Source organism: Terrapene carolina, unplaced genomic scaffold (assembly GCF_002925995.2).
Source record: "Terrapene carolina triunguis isolate 2854851 unplaced genomic scaffold, T_m_triunguis-2.0 Scaffold130, whole genome shotgun sequence".
Classification (NCBI taxonomy): Eukaryota; Metazoa; Chordata; order Testudines; family Emydidae; genus Terrapene; species Terrapene triunguis.
In genome coordinates this window covers 22,105,214-22,125,640 of record NW_020664481.1, presented here as the reverse complement: position 1 = coordinate 22,125,640, position 20,427 = coordinate 22,105,214, and the positions used below count along the sequence as shown (strand labels likewise).

At 45.8% G+C, this 20,427-nt stretch overlaps 1 protein-coding gene across 1 annotated transcript in view; it reads left to right on the top strand.

Annotated features, from left to right (window-relative positions):
- The first annotated feature begins 7,164 nt into the window (after positions 1–7,164).
- NUP93 (nucleoporin 93) overlaps positions 7,165–20,427 on the top strand; it is a 133,711-nt gene continuing 120,448 nt past the window's right edge. Inside the window, exons 1-2 of the mRNA XM_024209982.2 lie at positions 7,165–7,234; positions 18,847–19,064. Coding sequence (XP_024065750.1) covers positions 18,886–19,064 — 179 coding nt within the window. The 5' untranslated portion in view covers positions 7,165–7,234; positions 18,847–18,885. The remainder of the gene's footprint in view (positions 7,235–18,846; positions 19,065–20,427) is intronic.

Below are 20,427 nucleotides of genomic sequence, written 5' to 3'. Positions count from 1 at the left end.
GTGTTCTTTACTCATACATCTGTAACACCCATGGACAATGGGCACTGTATAGTGGGAAACTTCAACTCAAACTTGCCTTGTTTGTAGCACAACTGTCATGTTATTCAGACAAACTTAAATACATGAATTAAATACCTTAAAACCAACAGCCTTTATACGTGTCAACTTCTATTTTTATCCAGCTGGTGGATTGATCACAGTTTTGGCATCTGTCTTAAATGGGCCATCTTGATTATCACTACAAAAGTTTTTTTTCTCCTGCTGACAATAGCTCATCTTAATTAATTAGCCTCTTAGGCCTGGTCTACACTAACCCCCCAAGTTGAAGTAAGGTACGCAACTTCAGCTATGTGAATAACGTAGCTGAAGTTGACATACCTTACTTCGAACTTACTGCGGTTCAGACGCGGTCCACATGGGGCAGGCAGGCTCCCCCGTCGACTCCGCGGTACTCCTCTCGTTGAGATGGAGTACCGCAGTCGACGGCCAGCACTTCCTGGTTCGATTTATCGCGTCCAGACCAGACGCGATAAATCGAACCTGGAAGTTCGATCCCCAGCCGCCGAACTAGCGGCTAAGTATAGACCAGCCCTTAGAGTTGGTAGGGGAACTCCCACCTTTTCATGTTCTCTGTATATATATACATATATCATCTCCTCACTATATGTTCCATTCTATGCATCCGATGACGTGGGCTGTAGCCCACGAAAACTTATGCTCAAATAAATTTGTTAGTCTCTAAGGTGCCACAAGTACTCCTGTTAGTTTTGGCATCAACATATATGGAGCAGCAGTGTGGCAAATATAGTGCAGGGGTCAGAAACCTGCGGCACGCGTGCCAAAGACAGCATGCAAGCTGATTTTTAATGGCACATGGCTGCCTGCCGGGGTCCCGGCCCCACTCAGCCCCCCCCCCTCTCTCCTGCAGGGGCAGGAGGCAGAAGCTTGGTCCTGCCAGCAGCCAAGCTCCCCCCTCCCCCGCTTCTTCCCCCAGCGTGGTGCTTTCCTGCCCCTCCTCCTCTCCTTCCCTGCGCCGATCAGCTGATCGCCCTTGCCAGGGGGAGGGGGAGCAGAGCCACAGCGTGTTCGCTGCTCCGGGGAAGAGGCAGAGAAGTGGTGGGGATGGGGCATATCCCCTCCAGCCCCCTGCCGTGAGCACCCCCACGAGCCGAGCACCCCAGCCCTCTGCCCTGACCCCTGAAGCCCCCCCCAACACACCCAGGCTTCTGCACTGACCCCTGAGCCCCCCCACACTCAGCTTTCTGCCCTGACTCCTGCACCCCCTCACACACACCCAGCCCTCTGCCCTGACCCCTGCACCCCCTCACACACCTCCAGCCCCCTTTCTGACTCCTGCACTCCCCACACATACCCAGCCCCCCCACACCCCATGCCCTGACTCTTGCACCCCCCCACATCCCCACCCCCACCCTGAGCACCAAACGGGAGCTCCTGCAACCTCCTCCCCATAACACACACATTCCCACCTGCACCCCTGGTCTGGGGTCCCGGCCGCCAGCCCCACTCAGCCCGCTGCCAGTCTGGGGTCCCGGCTGCCGGCCCCTTGCCAGCTGGGGTCCCGCAGGCCCCGCTCAGCCCGCTGCCGAACTAGGTGAACGGAACCCCAGGCCGGCAGTGGGATGAGTGGGCTGGTGGCGTAAGATCAGCATTTTAATTTAATTTTAAATTAAGCTTCTTAAACATTTTGAAAACCTTGTTTACTTTACATACAACAATAGTTTAGTTATATAATATAGACTTATAGAGAGAGACCTTCTAAAAAACGTTAAAATGTATTACCGGCACGCGAAACCTTAAGTTAAAGTGAATAAGTGAAGACTCGGCACACCACTTCTGAAAGGTTGCCGACCCCTGATATAGTGCATGAGTATGTCATTCCTGACACTGGAGCAACGTTGCTAAGCAGAATCATGCATGACAGCAGCAATGCTATGGTTACAATGCAGGAAAGGCTTGATTCTGTCCTCTCTTGCAAAGAGTCAAATTTCCATTGACAACAGTGTAACTGAGGCAAACCTGGGTATACATACATGGGGATAACGGATTCTGCTTTGCAATGTAGACATACAATTCAGGTTTTATTTTGTACCGTGCTTTTCATCCAAATTGCATCACAAACTCCTCACAGAATCACTGTCACTAATACAATGCCAGAATTAAATCATAAATGCCTCACAGAATCAGGCCCTAGGAATTGCTATTAATGTTTTTATTATTACCCTGAGTTTGTTCCATTCTTGATTCTTGCAGAGGGATTGTCTTTTTGTCCTCACCAATAATGACAAAAATAAATAAATCATAAGATCCTGTGATGCATCAATCAGGGTTAATCCTTGTTAAAAATTTCCCACTTTGTTATGGAGTGCGCTATGAACTATTAGCCTGTCTGGCTGGTACCTTCATCCCAGTAGTGCAGCAATTTAGTGGCACTGGATTTCTATAGGCCCTGACCCAGGAGTGGCTCTGAGCTAACAACTCCCACTGGAGACAGTGGGAGTTCTATACGTGGAGTGGATTGGGCCTGTAGATAGTATAAATCAACTATCCTGCAAGAAGAAAAGATCTACGCTAAGTGTAACATTATCCCCTAGAAGCACGATGTGATAAGGGCCCGTGCTCTCCTTTCTTTTTTGATGTTCGTGCGCTCTCCTTTCTTTTTTGATGTTACATCTCATTGTAAAGCAACATGCTTATCTCTGAATTTCGAGTTCTCCTGAGTGATTAGCATTTGTAATCCTTGGGCTTCCCTGATGCAGGGTTTGTGCTGGAAGGAGGCACTGGAAACCCGAAGGAAGAGAAGTCCACCTGGAGAAGAGTTTGCAGCAGCAAATGGCCCCTGTAATTCCCACGTCACTGGAAGCGCTGTAGCCAGTTGATGCAGTCCCCAAAGTGGGCATTGCTGGCGATTGGCTGTACTGATGTAGCCATCCCCCAGCTGCATCTGCCACTGGCTTTGCTCTGGAGCTCCTGTGGAAATTAAAGCTGCCATCCCTGATGGAGCCCCCAAAGAAGACATTAATTATGATTATTACTCATGTTTATTATCGGAGTTCCTAGAGACCAACCAACAAAACAGGGAATCAAACGGAAGATGAAATTCAATGTTGTTAAATGCAAAGCGATGCACATTGGAAAACATAATAATCCCAACTACACGTATGAAATTATGGGGTCTAAATTAGCTGTTACCACTCAAGAGAGAGATCTTGGAGTCATTGTGGATGGTTATATAGTGGATATAATGCCACTATATAAATCCGTTTTACGACCATCCGTTGAATGCTCCATGCAGTTCTGGTCTTCCCATCTCAAAAAAGATACATAATTGGAAAAAGTACAGAGAAGGGCAACAAAAATGATGAGGGGTATGGAACAGCTTCCGTATGAGGCAAGATTACAAAGACTGGGACTGTTCAGCTTGGAAAGGAGATGATTAACGGGGGGGAGGGATATGATAGAGATCTATGCAATCATGACTGGTGTGGAGAAAGTGAATAAGGAAGTGTTATTTATCTCTTTGCATAACTCAAGAACCAGGGGTCACCCGATGAAATTAATAGGCAGCAGGTTTAAAACAAACATAAGGAAATACTTCTTCACACAAGGCACAGCCAACCTGTGGAACTCTTTACCAGGGAATGTGGTGAAGGCCAAAAGTATAACTGGGTTCAGAAAATAATTAGGTAAGTTCATGGAGGATAGACCCATCAATGGCTATTAGCCAAGAAGTTCAGAGTGGCAACACCATGCTCTGGATGTCCCTAAGCCTCTGACTGCCAGAAGCTGAGACTGGGTGACTCAATAATTGCCCTGTTCTGTTCATTCCCTCTTACGGATCTGGCATTGGCCACTGTCAGAAGACAGGATACTGAGCTAGATGGACCATTGGCCATTTTTATGTGTATGTAACCAAGATTGGGGCCCCATTATGCTAGGTGCTGCACAAGCAGAGCAGTGAAAACACCGATAGCTTTCCCCTCTGGGTGAGTTCCCCCTGGGAGGCAGCAGTTCCTGCTATCTCAGAGAGGGGCAATTTGCAACTCTACACACCAGCAGGGTTGAATCAAACTCTGTGCTGGTGGGGTGGGATCATATATAGTGGAGGGTTTTTGAAAACAGGTAACTTTACAAAGAACGGGGTGATCCCTAGGTCTGGTTACTGACTTTGCATCCAGAAGGCGCAGTGCCTATGGGAATGCATGCAGTACCCATGTATTAGGTCATCTCTGCCGACGGCCACAGAAGGGGGCAGTCACACCCCTGCCCTTAAGCAGAATGTCCTTATGGGCCCCAATCCCCAAGGTACATAGCGTCACCTGCAAGAGGTACTAAATTGCCTTCAACTCCAATGGGAGTCGAGAGCACTCAGTACCTTGCATGATCAGGCCCAGGGAGCTCAATGACTGACTAGCCCCTATGCTGGGATGCCAGGAGGGAGACTTTTTGTACCCTCTCCCTCACTTTGCAAACCTGTGCCAATTTAGTCCATACTAAAGGCCTGGGGTCTTGGTTGAATCTTGCAGGAAACAGGAACTCTTAAAAAAACAAAATATAACTAACCAACCAACTAACCAAACCCCAACCTGGCAGCCTCCCATCCTAATCAAGTTGGTTGGAAGAACAATCTTCTACTCAAGGACAGACTACCTCTGTATATTCCCTGTGTTTCCTGTAATCTTGCAAATCACCACTGTGCAATCTTTAAAGGACTGTAGAGAAAAGAAAGAAGATGGTGAGGAAAAAAAATCCTCCATTTACTATCTCTATCCTAGACAGCTGGTATTTTGAACTAGAATGCTGGATCCAGTGTCCTTGAAGGCCAGTGTCTGATGCTGGCATTATGAATGTCAGACACCAGACGATCACGCAGCTCCATGTCACCAGCGAGGCAGACAGCATGAAACAAATCCAGATGGCAAGGTAAGAAACTACTAGGCAGGAGTGAAGGAGAGCTGTTCTCTGGCTGCCTTTTAAATAATGTTGCTGATCTTTCAACAAAAGCATTTAAAAGCCTTCAAACAGGCAGCATCTTTACCCCTTTACCCTCTGGCAGCAGTCAAAGCCAGTAAAAACAGAGTGGGAGAATCTACTCCTAGAGGATTTGTCAGTGCTAGCAAGAAGTATAGTGCATATCTGGAGGGAGGAAGGGGGAAGCAATCACTTTCTTCTACTCTCTTGCGTGGCAATTTGAGTTCTTTGTGATTTCACATGGCACACGAGAGCATCATTAACTCTCACATTGTTAAATTAAGACAGTTAATATGCCTGGATGCCATAATCTTTAGAGGCTTTATTGTAATATGCTTTTAATCCCCACCCTTGTTTACTCCTTTCAGTGTGGATTTCAGTGCCAAAACCATTACACAGTAATCTGATATATTTGAATCTCCTAGCTGTATTCAAATGGAAGATGTTTACAGAGTAAATTCAGGATGGGGTAATGCTGGCAAAAACCCCTCCCTGAGATGGCAAATTGGCCAGGCTGTAGGGTCGGAAACAGATTTCAACCCTTGGGCGTTACATAAGGGGACCTGCACAGCCTCCAAAATGGGCAGCACTGGCTAGGAAGTGGGCATGGCTAGGGCAGGGGACTAATTCAGTACTTGTCTCTGGGTAGCTTCAGCTAGAGCAGCTTCCTTAGCTGTAAAACAAAGCTGCTCATCTCCCCAGCAGAAACCTGGAGCAACAGGGTAGTGATGGCACCACAGCTGCCCATCCTCTGAATGAATCCCTACTGGGATAACTTACATTTCCCTGCAGCAGCCCTAAGGGATGTGGCCCGAGAGCTGGAAAGTGTATAAATGGGCCATTTTTGTTAATCGTTGCCCCCATACCAAACTGAACACGAACAAGAAACTGGGGCCCAAATCCTTCTGCCAGTAGTATAGGGAAGTGAAAATTGCACCTTGGTCCAGCCTCTGCCCATATAACCTGGGGGTGATTAATGCTGGTAGAAAGCAGATGTTGTTTACAGGGTTGTTCTCTCGTCTTCTTCCGTCAACCTAGCTACCATTTCTCAGGGAGGTGGCTTACCAACCCAATAGGAGAAGCCCTCCTGTTGGCATAGGCAGTGTCTATACCAGGGATCGGCAACCTTTGGCATGCGGCTTGCCAGGGTAAGCACCCTGGCAGGCCCGCTGGTTTGTTTACCTGCCGCGTCTGCAGGTTCGGCCGATCGCGGCTCCCACTGGCCGCGGTTTGCCGCTCCAGGCCAATGGGGGCTGCGGGAAGGGCGGCCAGCACATCCCTCGGCCTGCGCCGCTTCCTGCCGCCCCCATTGGCGTGGAGCGGTGAACTGCGGCCAGTGGGTGCCGCGATCGGCTGAACCTGCGGACGCGGCAGGTAAACAAACTGGGCCGCACGCCAAAGGTTGCCAATCCCTGGTCTACACTGAAGTGCTACAGCAGCGCAGCTGTAGTGTGTTAATTGTAGCCCAGCCCTCACATGGGCATAAATTGGGTAACTCCGTTGCTGTCACTGCAGCGCCCTGCTGTAAGGCGGGGAACCATGATCCTCGTCTGCCTAGTGACTGCAGGCCCAGGCACGGTTGTCAGGACTCCGCCCCGACAGTGACCCTGGGTCTGAACCTGCCTTTGGTTTTCCTTCAGTTCATTTCGCCCCCCCCTTGGGCACTTCCCATTCGGATTTGCCTTTCCCTCTCCTACCCGCTGTCCCTGCCCAATCCGGCATGGAGAAGATGGAGCTCACAACGGGCCGGGTGGGTGGCGAGCCCAGGTGCTTCCAGCTCGGAGTTTGTACAGCGCCTGGCACCGTGGTGCTGAGGAAACCCCCGTCAGGTGGCACCCCCCCAAGGGACTAGGCCAGAGGCATCCGCCTGCTGGGGGGGGGGGGGTCAGGCCCCCACTGGGCTCTGCCCCGGAGGGGCGGGGAGAGCCCTCGCCAGGGGTCCCTCCAGCCCGGGGCTCACCCCAGCTAGTTCCGGGGGGGGAATCCCCAGACCCCTGCACCGGGGGGGGGCCCGCATCCGGCCCGGCGCCCCCTGCCCCCCCTGGAGACACGAGCCCGCCTCCGGCCCGGCCCGGCGCCGGGGCCCGCCCCCTGCCCGTGTCCCTCTCAACGCGTCTCAATAAAGTTTTGAGCGGACGGCGGTGGCGCGGGGGCCGCTGGGGGATCGGCGGCTCCTCCAATCAGCGGGCGCGGCGCGGAGGCAGCCGGCTCCCGGAGCGAGTCCCGCAGCGGAAGGAGGCGGCAGGTAGGAGCGGGCCTGGGCCGCGGGCAGGGGCGTCTCGTGCCCCTCCGCGAGCTCCCTCCCCCGCCCCCACGCGCAGGGTCCCCGCTTGGCGCCCCGCCCCGCGGAGCCGTGCGGGGGGAGGGGCGGCGGGCACGGCTCCCCCTGAGGAGGCCGCGGCGCAGCCCGGGGCGCCCCCTGGCGGCGAGGCCGGTGTAGCGGCCCGGCCACACGTGCGGTGAAGGCCTGGCGAGGGGCCCGCCGCTGGGCAAAGCCGGGTGCTCTTGAGCGCCTGGGGACTGTGCCAGCCTGCCAGGGGAGTAGGGTGACCAGATAGCAAGTGTGAAAAATTGGGGTGGGAGTAATAGGAGCCTATATAAGAAAAAAACCCCAAAATTGGGACTGTCCCTATAAAAACGGACATCTGGTCACTCTACAGGGGAGGCAGTCGGGTCTAGGGGCTGGAGCCTCTCTCAGCCCTGCCTGGCCTTGGGTACGTTGCTTAACCTCTCCGTGCCTCAGTTTCCCCACTGGTAAAAAGGGGGGACAGCTTTGTGAAGAGGTTTGAGGTGGCCAGCGGGTAACTACGGCGTCCGTGCCAGATGCTGTTAATCCTCGGGCTTCTCTGGCGTGTCTTCCCCATCTCCCCCACCAGCCCTGCCTGCCCCCTCCACACACGCGCTGTCTAAGGGGGTGTCTGCCCAAGGAGGTTTGAGTTCTGCTTTGTGGTGTTAATCATTTTCTCTTGTCAGATGAATGAACTTTAACATAGTCAGGCATGTATCTAGTACCCTTCATCCTGGAAGATCCTCACGGCTGAGATTTTTCAAAGGAGCCTAAGGGAGTTAAGCACCCAAATTCAGTGGGAGTCGGGTGCCAGAGTTCCCTAGGCTCCTTAGAGGTTCCTGCCCAAAGTGCTTTATGCATTTTTATGCAAACAATACACATGGATTCCTTCATCCGCTACTGACTGCAGCCCTCTCTGGGGTGGTTCATCATGGTATCTGCTTAATACTGTAGAGCAACGCTACATAGCCACTTAGGCCAGGATGTGCAGAAACAGTATTGCATCTAATTGAAACTTTAAGTAGGTAGAATCTGAAATGTCACGGAGCATTCTGTCTCCCGTACCTGGTTGGCTGGTTCTTGCCCACATGGGGAGGGTCACACATATCGCCATATGTGGGGTTGAGGGAAGGATTTTCCCCCCAGCTCAAATTGCCAGTGACTTGGGTGGTTTTTTGCATCTGCAGTGTGAGGCATGGGGTCACTTCTCAGGTGTATCTGGGTATATCTCACTTAATCATTTCCCTGCTGTTGTGGCGGCCTTGGGCATTGGCGCACTTGGGTCCTGATATTCTCTGCCTGGGACACATAACAGTCTTGTCACCTGTGGGCTGCAATACTTTGGTGTAATTTTGATTGTTGGATTTAGTGTGAGGGGATGGGGGGGCGGCCTGCGATGGACAGCAGGTCTACCTAGATGATCTGATGGTCCCTTCTGGCCTTGAACTTTGACTCTAATAGTCTGAATTGTATTCCTCTTGTGAAAAGTGACATGAGATCTTTAATTATCACAAATGCCTGAGCTCTCTATTGAAAATATCTTCTGAAACACTGTTGTCAGCTGCACATTTCCCTGTAACACCATGTGAGAATATCTGGTTCGTTACTGACTCGGAGGCAAGAGTGTACCCTGATGAACATGTAATTGTTCTTTGTTGATATCACATTCAGTTACTGCCCCATTCTATCGCTGTCTTAACTTGTAAGCTCTGGTGAGAATACAGTGTTCAGGTCACGTGACATCATAGTTGCCAAGTAGCATTTTTAAATTCAGTGTGCTCTGTTAGAGAGACATTTGGAACAGCAGAAATGGGATTGTGTACAGTATCTGGTAAATTGTACTTCAGCAAATGGTCTTTTTGATGCCTACTGTGTACAGGGCAACTCTCTTTGGATGCCTAGAGTGAGGCCTGCAATAAAAACCTAAATAACATCTAAGCTTCAGCTTTTTTTCAGGCAAAAGCTGGCTATAGTGATAAGTAGGGCCCTACCAAATTCACAGTCCATTTTGATCAATTTCATGGCCAGAGGGTTTTAAAATTCATCCGTTTCATGTTTTCAGGTGTTTATATTTGAAATTTCATGGTGTTGGGTCCCAACCCAAAAAGTATCCAGAGGTGAGTCTAACCTCCTCCTGGCCCCCTGCAGGTGAAGGACAAGTCCTGTCCCTCCCCAGCCCGGTGGGGGCTCGCAGCTAGGAGGCCCCTGGCTGGGGTGCTCCCAGCAGCAAGGGAGAGATCAGATTTCACGAGGAAGGGCATATTTCACAGTCCATGACACCTTTTTCACAGTCGTGAAATTGGTAGGCTCCTAGTGAGAAGCAGAGTTGACCTTACAGCTTCAGGTTCTCCATGTGAGACATACGTGCCCAAATTTTGGCTTGTGTCCCAATATGGCTTGACAGACGCTATTGTTTCCTACCAATGATTTCCTACTTACTTCCCTTGTTCTTTGGTTCGATGACCTATTAGTACAGAAAGGATACGGGGGAAAATAAATGTTACATGAAAAATATCCCAGGTGCAGGGTTTTTATGTAAAATTTAAAAGAAATAATGTGATCAGTTTGTTTTGGTCTCCCTTATTTTTCTCTGTATCTTCTACTTCCTGCTTTTATTGTTTTCTTTCCAGCGGGTTAGGATATGACCTTTCAACAGCTGGTACTTCTTGGCCACTTCTCAGGAGTGGCCAGCCAAATGGGCCAGTAGCTTTGCTGAATCTTTCTAAACAGGACTCTCTCCATGTTATAGCTCTGATCTTTACTGGGCTGCAGCACAGAACGATAACATGATTGTAACATTGTTTGGTCCCATCTACATAGGCAAGGCAAAAACTCTTATAACATGGTTGGGGTGCTCTTGTGTTAAAACATGAACTCCTGATGCAGTAAGGATTGCCATCTAGACAGCTGCTAACGTGGAAGGATGGGTGCCCAGCATGGCATGACATTGTCCTCCTCTTATACCTGTGGGAGAAGAGGACAGAACTTTTAAGTCCCCTCCTTAGGCATGTTGTAGTTTTATAAATCACCCTGAGATTCTGCTCTGTTGTCACTGGGCCTGCTTCCCTCCTGGTTTAGTCATCATTGTAGAATTACTCCTGCTGGAATTCTGTGCCATTATGCAATGCTGAATTTGCGCAGAATTAATGTTCCCTGTAGAATTTTATTTTTTCACACAGAATTTGTGAATTCTCCCCAGTGCATCCGCCTGTGCCTTTCACAGGCGGCTGGGGCTCCCGCTCTGAGCCCAGGTAGCTGGGGCTGACAATGGGAGCGTGATTATATTGTGGTGTTTTGACAAAATTTGCAGAATTTTAAAATGTTGTGTGCAGAATTTTTAATTTTTGGTGCAGAATTCCCCCAGGAGTATAGAATATATGAGTTTCTACAGTTTGACTTTCCAATAGAGGTAATGTCACAGTGGTTTCTAAATTTTCCTTGTAGTACGCTCTGTCAGTTCAGAGAGTGGAGAGAGTTTTGATCTCCTCCAAGGTTTTTCAGAAACAAAATTAAATACTTGATGTAATCAATTTTCCATGTAGCAAAGGTTAATGGTGGGGTGTCCCGATGACCTGTGCTAGGATCAGGTACCATTTAATAGATTTATTGAGGAATTGGAAAAGAAGGTGAATGATGAGGTTGCAACATTGACAGATGACGCAATTATTTAGGATAGCTAAGACTAGGGAAGTCTGTGAGGAACTTCAAAGTCAGATGGCAGATGAAAGTCAATGTTGACAAATGCAAGGTAATACACATTGAAAGGAATAATTTGAAATACTCAGACACATTGCTGGATCCTAAATTAAATAATGAAGGGTAGAGAAAATGTAAGTCGGGTGCACTTACTTACCCTTTCTCATAATACAATAACAAGGGAGCATTAAATGAAACTGAGAGGCAACACGTTTGAAACTGATGGAAGGAAATTCTTTTCTGCAGTACATAATTGACCTATGGAACTCATGGCTACAAGAAATCAATGAAACCAAGAGCTTAGTAGCAGTCATTGGAAGATTAGACTTTTATATGGATAAATATATATCCACAGTTAAAATAGATAGTTTTTGGCCCAGATGTTCTTAATCCTAACTGGTAACTTTTAGAAACTAAAAAAGGTGCACATTACGGATATTTTTGCCCTCATTTGAAGCATTTGGTACTGACCACTGTTGGATACAGGATATTGGATTAGATGAATCATTGATCTGATCTAGTATGGCAGTTCCTATGTTCCTAAATGACATTTATTTTTTATCTACCCTGTGGTATCTCACTTCATCCTGATGTGCTCAGTACTTGGAAGTGTTCTCAAACTGGATATCTGTCATGCTTTTAATTCATGGGGGAGGGTACAGTTCCTTTGGCTGAAAATACCCAGCTGACCTGTGGTTTCGACAGACCATTTCCATTTGTTGTACTCTAATTTCAAGATGCTTTACTTTAAAACACACTTGGAACTCTGTTTAGTTTCAGGCTCTGACCCTGCAATTCATACTTATGCGAAATGCTTGAGGCCTGCAGAATGGGGATTTACATATTGATCTTTTGGATTCTCCTCCAGCTTTCAAAAACAAATTATAGGTGCTGGGGGAAAATTGTCTGCTCAAGGAAAAACAAAAGGAAGCAGGGAAAACCATAATATGAATATTTATATAGAAAACCCATTGTATATCAAAATTTGCAAAGCATAAAAACAGACTGGTCATCAAAAATACTAAACAAAGTTATTTTACACATAAGAACATAAGAACGGCCATACTGGGTCAGACCAAAGGTCCATCAAGCCCAGTATCCTGTCCTCTGACAGTGGCCAATGGCAGGTGCCCCAAAGGGAATGAACAGAGAGGTTATCGTCAAGTGATCCATGCCCTGTCACCCAATCCCAGCTTCTGGCAAACAGAGGCTAGGGACACCATTTCTGCCCATCCTGGCTAATAGCCATTGATGGACCTATCTTCCATGAATCTATCTAGCTCCCTTTTGAACGCTGTTATAGTATTGGCCTTCACATCACCCTCTGGCAAGGAGTTCCAGAGGTTGACAGTGTGTTGCATGAAAAAATACTTTCTTGTGTTTGTTTTAAACCTGCTACCTATTAATTTCATTTGGTGGCCCCTTGTTCTTGTATTATGAGAAGGAGTAAATAACACTTCCTTATTTACTTTCTCTATACCACTCATGATTTTAACTTGCAGCATTGAGGTTCTAGGTTGTTTGTATGTAGAAATAGTAATACAAGAAATTCTGATAGATGTTGAAAATCTGGGCTTGTTTTTTTGTTTTGTTTTTTACCCTCCTTCCCGCCAACCGACTTGAAGTATTTACCAGGCACTTCCTATCCAGAGGCTAGCATAGATGATAAAGAGGGTAGAGTGGGACGTTCCGGCTGTGAGGAGAAGGTATTAGAATTCCTGCCAAAGTGCTGTCCTGAATCCAGTTCAGAAGGTCCTTTCTACCTCCTCATTTTTAGGCCTGGTCCACACTACCCCCCCACTTCGGACTAAGGTACGCAAATTCAGCTACGTTAATAACGTAGCTGAATTCGAAGTACCTTAGTCCGAACTTACCGCGGGTCCAGACGCGGCAGGAAGGCTCCCCCGTCGATGCCGCGTACTCCTTTCGGCGAGCTGGAGTACTGGCGTCGACGGCGAGCACTTCCGGGATCGATTTATCGCGTCTAAACCAGACGCGATAAATCGATCCCAGAACACCGATTGCCTGCCGCCGGACCCTCCGGTAAGTGTAGACGTACCCATACTTTCAGAGTCCCGGCTGCTGCAAGGGAAAGGGGACTCTGCAGCTCTGCCCCATTCTCATCCTTGTGTTTTGTTTTGTTTTATATCTTCTTTCCCCACATGATTATCTCTAGTTCCTAACTCTGCTGTTGCTGCTGATAACTTTCTTAGGAACAGCAGTGTGAAATTGACCTGATTTTTGTCTCTTTCCCCACTGCTTGGATTCTGAGTGGAAGCCCTGAAATTGACCCAGACATGTCGATTTCACATTGCTGAGCTCTCTGAGCCAGCAGTAGCTGGAACTGTCTTGTGGGAATGAGAGCAGCATTGGATTTATTCATATTCACATCATATTTGAAAGAATATCTTTGCTAGATTTTTATTTTTTTAAATAGAACAATGAACTTTAATCAGAGTTTAATGGCTTATAGTCCTCTGTTCTCCAGTTTCTTGCAGGTCAGCCATGTGGATGACTGTTTTTCAAACTCTGAGTTTTAATGTCCAACTCAAGAGTCAGGTACTTGTGCTTTATCTGTTACATTTATCTGCTTAAGAACCTTTTCCAGTAATAAAGGAATTTAAATTTTTGGCCCATATTACTCTAAGCTAATTAATTAGATGACATAAGCCTTTCAGTATTTGAAAGATAACAGACACTGTTCACACATTTGAATATTTAAACTTTAAATCTTTTAAAAGCCAGTTCAATACAATATTCAGCATGGCTATATTTGGAATACAGTAATTACAACATTCTTCATAAGGCAGTGTATCCGTCTTCTTGAGGAGACTTCATTTTTTAATAGCAAACCATGATTAAAAATACTCTGTGTGGAGTTAGCAAACCAATCATTGTCTCTTATGGGCTCCTTTTGGCTTAAATTCAGTCAACTAATACAATCTTTGGAGTTTATTCTTGGTTTCAGAATGTTAGAGAAATGTTAAAATTTGAGTTTTATTGAACATGGAATAGTAGTTTAATGCCGCATCATCTATTGATAAGTTATTAATGTTGTTTTCCAGAAGAGCTGTGCCTGTCCTGGCTTTTAGCCCAGGGTCGATCTGGCTTCACAGAAGTTAGTTTAATTTCTTCAGTCTGCATTTTCTTTCCCTTAGATGTTAGTTGTTGCTCTTTCCCCAGACAGACATTAAAATCTGCCATCATTCTGCTTCTTACTGTAGTAGCAGTTCCCATCTTGAACAGCAGCATTAAGAGTCAGACTGCAGTCTCTTGAATGCAGTAAATTCTGTCAGTGTAAAGACTATCTTCTTTGTGCTGCTGTTCTGTCTAACCATTTTATTGTTGCTGTTTGGAAAAAAGCCATTTGCTGATCATTCTCTAGATGAGTAGTGAGTTGTCATTACCACAGATTTGTTATAACCACAGTTAGTTTAGTGTGTGTGGTTAAAATAACTCCTGTTTATTCCAGATTTACCTAAACCGATCTCTGTTTTCACAGAGTTTGTTGAAATGGTCCCATATCTGAAAATTTATGGAACAAACCCTGCATGGTGTTGATACTGAGTCTATGGCTAAAAGTGCAGGTTTGGGAGCTGTTTTACACTGCACTGACTCTTCATGCTTTTGGTTTCAGTGCTCTCTGAGAAGTTAGCTCCTGCTTATGCTGCTGGCTTTTTATCTAGGCAGTTAATGAAAAAGGGAAGTGGACCGGATCAAATCAGATCAAACGAAATTCTTTGCTATTCTTGCAGTCAGCGCCACACACGCTGCTCCCTCAGAAACTGACATTAGCAGTCTTAACTGTATGGGAGTGTGGTTATTCTGGTCACTGTCTGCCAACAGAGGCTGCTTCTGGCAGCCGAGCGCAGGAGATCTCTGCCAGGGGGAAGCAGTTCACAAGTAAACACTGAAAAGATGTCCTATACTGCATTGCAGGGCATGAAATTGCCTTTCTTCCACTGGCCTGCTAATCTTATTGAACAAATCCAGTACAAACTATCCAGTATGGTTTGTTGGCCAGCATAAACCTGATTGCCACCTGTACCCCCACACAGTTTGGTAGCTAGCCAGCAGTGGGTGGAGAATGTTTACATGGTCCCTAATGTCTGGAAGCAGTTTGTTTCGTGGTGTCTGTGCAAAATAATAGTATGAAATGTTCTTGGATTTTTTTTTTTTTTAATTAACTGCATGTATCTGAATCACTAAACATAATACTTTTAAGCAAACTCCTACCCAGGTAGTGCTAAATAGTTCTCTTAGCACTGGTAACAGTAATGCTTAGCCACAGTGATGAAACTGGATGCCTAGTGAATATAAAATCCATTCCATTCAAATTCTTGGATTTCTTTTTTGCTTCACTGTATGTCTTAAGCAGAGGATTTTTAAAATATATTTTTCAGAGCTAAAATATGTTACCTTTTACTTGTGAACTCCCACACTCTCTTCTTACCCTCCTTGTCAGTTCATGATGATTTCACCTTAGACTGATGATCGATGGAAATCATGTGATTGCCAGGATGTACTGGATATATTCAACATCACAGAAAGTGGTTGGCTATTTGGATGTACTGGACGATAGGGCAGGAGGTAGATTTTGGCCCTTTCCTCCTACCTTGTTGGAAGGCTCATATGCTCCCTCTTTGTTTTGCTGCTTTGATCATTCCTCCCTCCTTCACAGGTATAAACTACTTAATTGTGATCTGACTGTGCTAATCAAATATCTCTTGAACAACTGAAACTACAGTAAAAGAAATACAAATGCAATTGCTCAAGGGAGCATTTTGTAAGAAGTTCAGTCTCTTTGGGGGATGCTGAGATGTTTAAACTGTAGGCATTTTCCTTCTATAAAATAGTCCTGTTTTCACATTGGACTCATTTGCCTGTTTGTTGTTCAAATAAGCAAGTAAAATTACTTCTCATTACTCTCTTGCAACATATCAGTGTTAAAGGATCACAGTTAATGCCATAGACTGTAGTTTGTCTCCTCTGATCACTTAGAAAGAAAGAAGGCATGCTAATATCTCTTCTGTGTAGGGACATTTTAAAATTCTGGATAAAGGAGATGATTTGGAGAGGGGGGACATTCTAAGGGGTTACACCAAAGTTCAGATTTGGTTTAGGGAGGATCCCAGTTTGTGGATCTGTGCATTGAGGGTGATGAGAGTGTAGGGCGTTTCTCCCCTATCTTCTCCTCTGTTTGAGTTCAGGAGTCAGCTGGATTTGTGGCTTCCATGTAAGGAGAATAATTCTTGGAAGTTTGTGACCTCTATTTAGAGGACTTTTTTTTTAGATGGCAAAAAGAAAGTTGGTCTCTGCAAAGGACAATATCCATGCTTTGGGAATTGGGTCATAGTGAAAGACAGATGTGGTGCCATTTTATTTGCCAGTGTCCTCTCTAGGGACATGCCTTTGTCTCACTTGTATGTCTACACTGCAAAAAAACAGCCACCCTTGTGTTCCTAATTCAGGTTAGCTAACCCACATTAGTATTTTAACCTAAGTTTGCTAGTGATGACATGGCAGCTCTGCTTTTAACTCAGTTTAGCAGATCAAATTCAGCTCCAGCGTAGGCTTATAATCAAGCTGCTAACCAGGTTAAGAACAGACCTTGTTTGTTTGTTTGTTTTTTTCTTTTACAGTGTAGACATACCCTTACTGAGAATAATTTCAGAAATATCGGTTATTTTTGTTTTTGCTATACTTGGAATGCTGCAAAAGTATTTTTAAGTAAGGCTTGGTCTACACTTACCCCCCCAAGTCGAAGTAAGGTACGCAAATTCAGCTACGTGAATAACGTAGCTGAATTCGACATACCTTACTTCGAACTTACCGCGGTTCAGACGCGGTCCACACACGGCAGGCAGGCTCCCTGTCGACTCCGCGGTACTCCTCTCGTTGAGATGGAGTACCGCAGTCGACGGCGAGCACTTCCTGGTTCGATTTATCGCGCCCAGACCAGACGCGATAAATCGAACCCGGAACTTCGATCCCCAGCCGTCGAACTACCCGGTAAGTATAGACCAGCCCTAAGGGTAATGATGGGATTGGGGCAGGGTGGTGGTGGCGGTGGGGAATGGACTGGCGGTTCCATTATTGTTGTTTATAGGATCCTGTCAAGATATATGAAACGTCTGGATGCTGTAATTTTTTGGAGGGAGGGAAGAGGGGTATTGATTCATTAAAAAAAAAAAAAAAAAAAAGGCAGTGGGGAACTAATTAGTGAGTTCCCAGAAGACTATTATGATGCTGATTCTGCATTAGAGTGACACCTTTTGTGTGTTGTACTACTTTGTCTAATGCTGAATGTTTAGCGTTGGTTCACATCAGCATTTGTACTGGTCCCGTTTCACTTTCAGTATCCTCTGCAGGTAGCATGGTCATCTTTGCACTTTGCATCAGCACTCTGCACATTGGAAAATCTTGTTTACTGAATGCTGATCATTACAAATAGTTTTAAAATAATACATCCTTCGTGTTCTGGGTCATCAGGCCTTCATGTAAGCGTGGCCACATATTCTCTACTGGGAGAAACAAGTCCATTAATTAGCTTCTGCCTTTCTTCTTTTTTTTCAGACTTCTAACTTTATTGGTTGCAAGGGAGGGTTAGGTGGATATTATTTATTGTTGCTAATGAGTTAGACGCTTAAATCCCTTGCATTAAATGGAAAATGAATCCCATTTACAGGTGATATCTGCAGAGCTACATCAAGTGACACCTTTATTGTGCCTGTCCCAACTTCATCTTGGGTTGAAAACAGCTGTTCCGATTATTTAATTCTTGTCAAACACGTTAAAGTTCAGGAACTCTGAGCTGCTGCAATTTTTAGAAGTCTGAGTACTTCTCTAGAGCAACCTTTATCTTACATTCTGCCTTGGGTACTCCCTGAACAATCTGTGAATCAGAAAAATATTCTGCTGCTTCAGTCTTGGTATCTTGCCTCATCCTGAACATGGCTATCTTTCCAGGTTTGCCAGGAGCGGAGGTCAAATTTTCCAGACTTAAGTGCCTAAAAGTTAAGAACTGAAATAAGTGGCCTGAATTTACAGAGCTGCTGTACATGTGCAGCTCCCATTATCTTGACTGTGAATTTAATGGATGTATGAGCCTAATTTTAGGCACCCAAGTTTGGACGTTTGAACCCTTGTCTTTCATTAACATGCATTTCCTTGCTGAAACTAGAAGAGGCCTTTCACACATCGATCCCTACGTTCCCAGCCCTTTTTAGAAATCAGTTCTGAATTCAGATTTATGTGATGCTTTAGTGACCCCATCAGTTACAGCAGGTTTGTTATAGACACACTTTATACTGTCCACTTCCTCCAAATGATCCATTCTACCTTCAATCTATGTATGTAATTCTTATTAACACTAATGAAAGTTTCCCATGTGCACTGAGGGAAGACTATATATCCTTCACGATGGAACAGCCTGTTCATATTTCTTCCATCTATGGAATTAGTGATGCATGGCTTTATATGTTTTCCTGAAAGATTAAAATAAAAAAGAAAATATATGCAGGTTGAAACATAAGTAGTTTAAACTCAAGACCGAATTAATACCAAATCCTTCACTTGAGCAGTTGCACCTTCTGTTCACTTCCACCTCCATATATTTGAGTTAATGATGGTACTCCATTAGACTTATTTTAAGTACGTAAACCTGCATGAATAACCTCATCTCTACTAGGCAATTGCCTGTCTTAAGAGACCACTTTAAAGTATCCTCAAGATTTACAGCAGTTTGGGGTGATCTATAGTGTGATTATTCTGTACTCAACAACCAATTATTGCACCCCGAGAACAGGTATTACTGGAATCAATGAGGGATCTTTTACTTGTTTTGTCAAGCGAGTCTCTCTCTCTTTCCTTAGGGGTTTCTGCGTGTGTCTTGTATAGAACCGGCATTACACATGGACACTGAAGGGTTTGGAGAACTTCTCCAGCAAGCGGAACAGCTCGCAGCTGAGACAGAGGGCATCTCTGAACTTCCTCATGTAGAACGCAACCTCCAGGAGATCCAGCAGGCCGGAGAGCGTCTGCGGTCTCGGACTCTGACCCGCACGTCGCAGGAGACTGCCGATGTCAAGGCGTAAGTACTTGGGTTTTTGAGACTCTGTGTTGAGCTAGGAATGCCAAAGAAACAGTCTATTAGCTCATTTAATTCCTCCTGAAAACCTAACGTATTTAAAGATCTTGCAATGGAGCTGTGAACTACTTCGGGTAGAAGCTAGGGAGACTCCCGTGTCTGTAAAGAGCTACATGTACCTACTACTTGTGCTGTACAAATACTGCTTTCGATGGTGGTAATTTGATAGGTATGACTGAGTCTCACCAATGGTCTCTTACCTTTTACGTGCATCCATTTATAACATGTCACTTGATATCCCTCAGTCCTTCCCAAATCTCTTGTGTCTCTGCCTACCAGGAATCAGGACACAAAAAAAAAAAGACTGTCAGTAATTGTGACTTTGTAAAGACCTACTTCATGTTTAGTTTGCCTTAGGATTTCCCAGACTTAAATCCAGACCAGGCCTTCTGCAAAGGTACATGCTGCATCTTAAATTTGGCTGTCTGATAAAAGAATACAGTTTGTCCCAAAATTTTTGTACAAAGTCAAAATGAGTTACTAAAACCCAACCCCACGCCACCCTGGGTGCTGGACTACCTGTGATCGCTCAAGGACAAGCTGCCAACCTGCTCTGAACTGCACGTTTAAAAATAGGGAGGGAATATGGCCTTGTGGATCAAGTGTTGGATTGGGACTCTGGAGATCTGGATTCTATTCCTGGTTCTGCAACCAACTCCCTGTGTGACCATCAGCAAGTCGTTTGATCTCTCTGAGCCTCTGTAAAATTAGGATAATGACACTGCCCTGCATCACAAGGGAATTTTGAGGATAAACAGGTTCATGTTTTTGTGAAGTGCTTAGGTATGACCATGTCGGTCCCTGTCAGAAGACAAATAGGTTGGCTGACTGGCACCTCTGGCTTCAGGTTGAAAATGAAACCTGGTCTCAGTTCCCTTACGGACAGCACAGACTGCAGCTGTGCCTTCAAATGCAGTCTGGTGAGAGTGCACGTGCAGTTAGCCATTTGCACTCTTCCTAACGTGGAGTCTGGGGGTAAACAGCTGAGTGGAGCTGGAGGAGAAATTTAACACCGTCAACTGGATGGGCAAATAATTTAATTTCTTCTGCCAGTAAGGCAGCAACTCAGAAGCAGTAAAACTCAGGTGGGAGGCTGGGGGTATTGTCCACCTCAGGTTAGATGTCGAGATCTGTGAGTGGACCCCAGATTTTTAAGTGTAAGTCAGATCAGCAACTTGTGCACTGGGAAGTAAGGAATTACTTTGGGTTTTGGCTGTCCTTAGTTGCCAGCTAATAGGATTTTTCCTAGTCTACTTAAGAGAACACTCCATTCACGTTAAGACCTCTCTGTCCTTGCATTCCATAT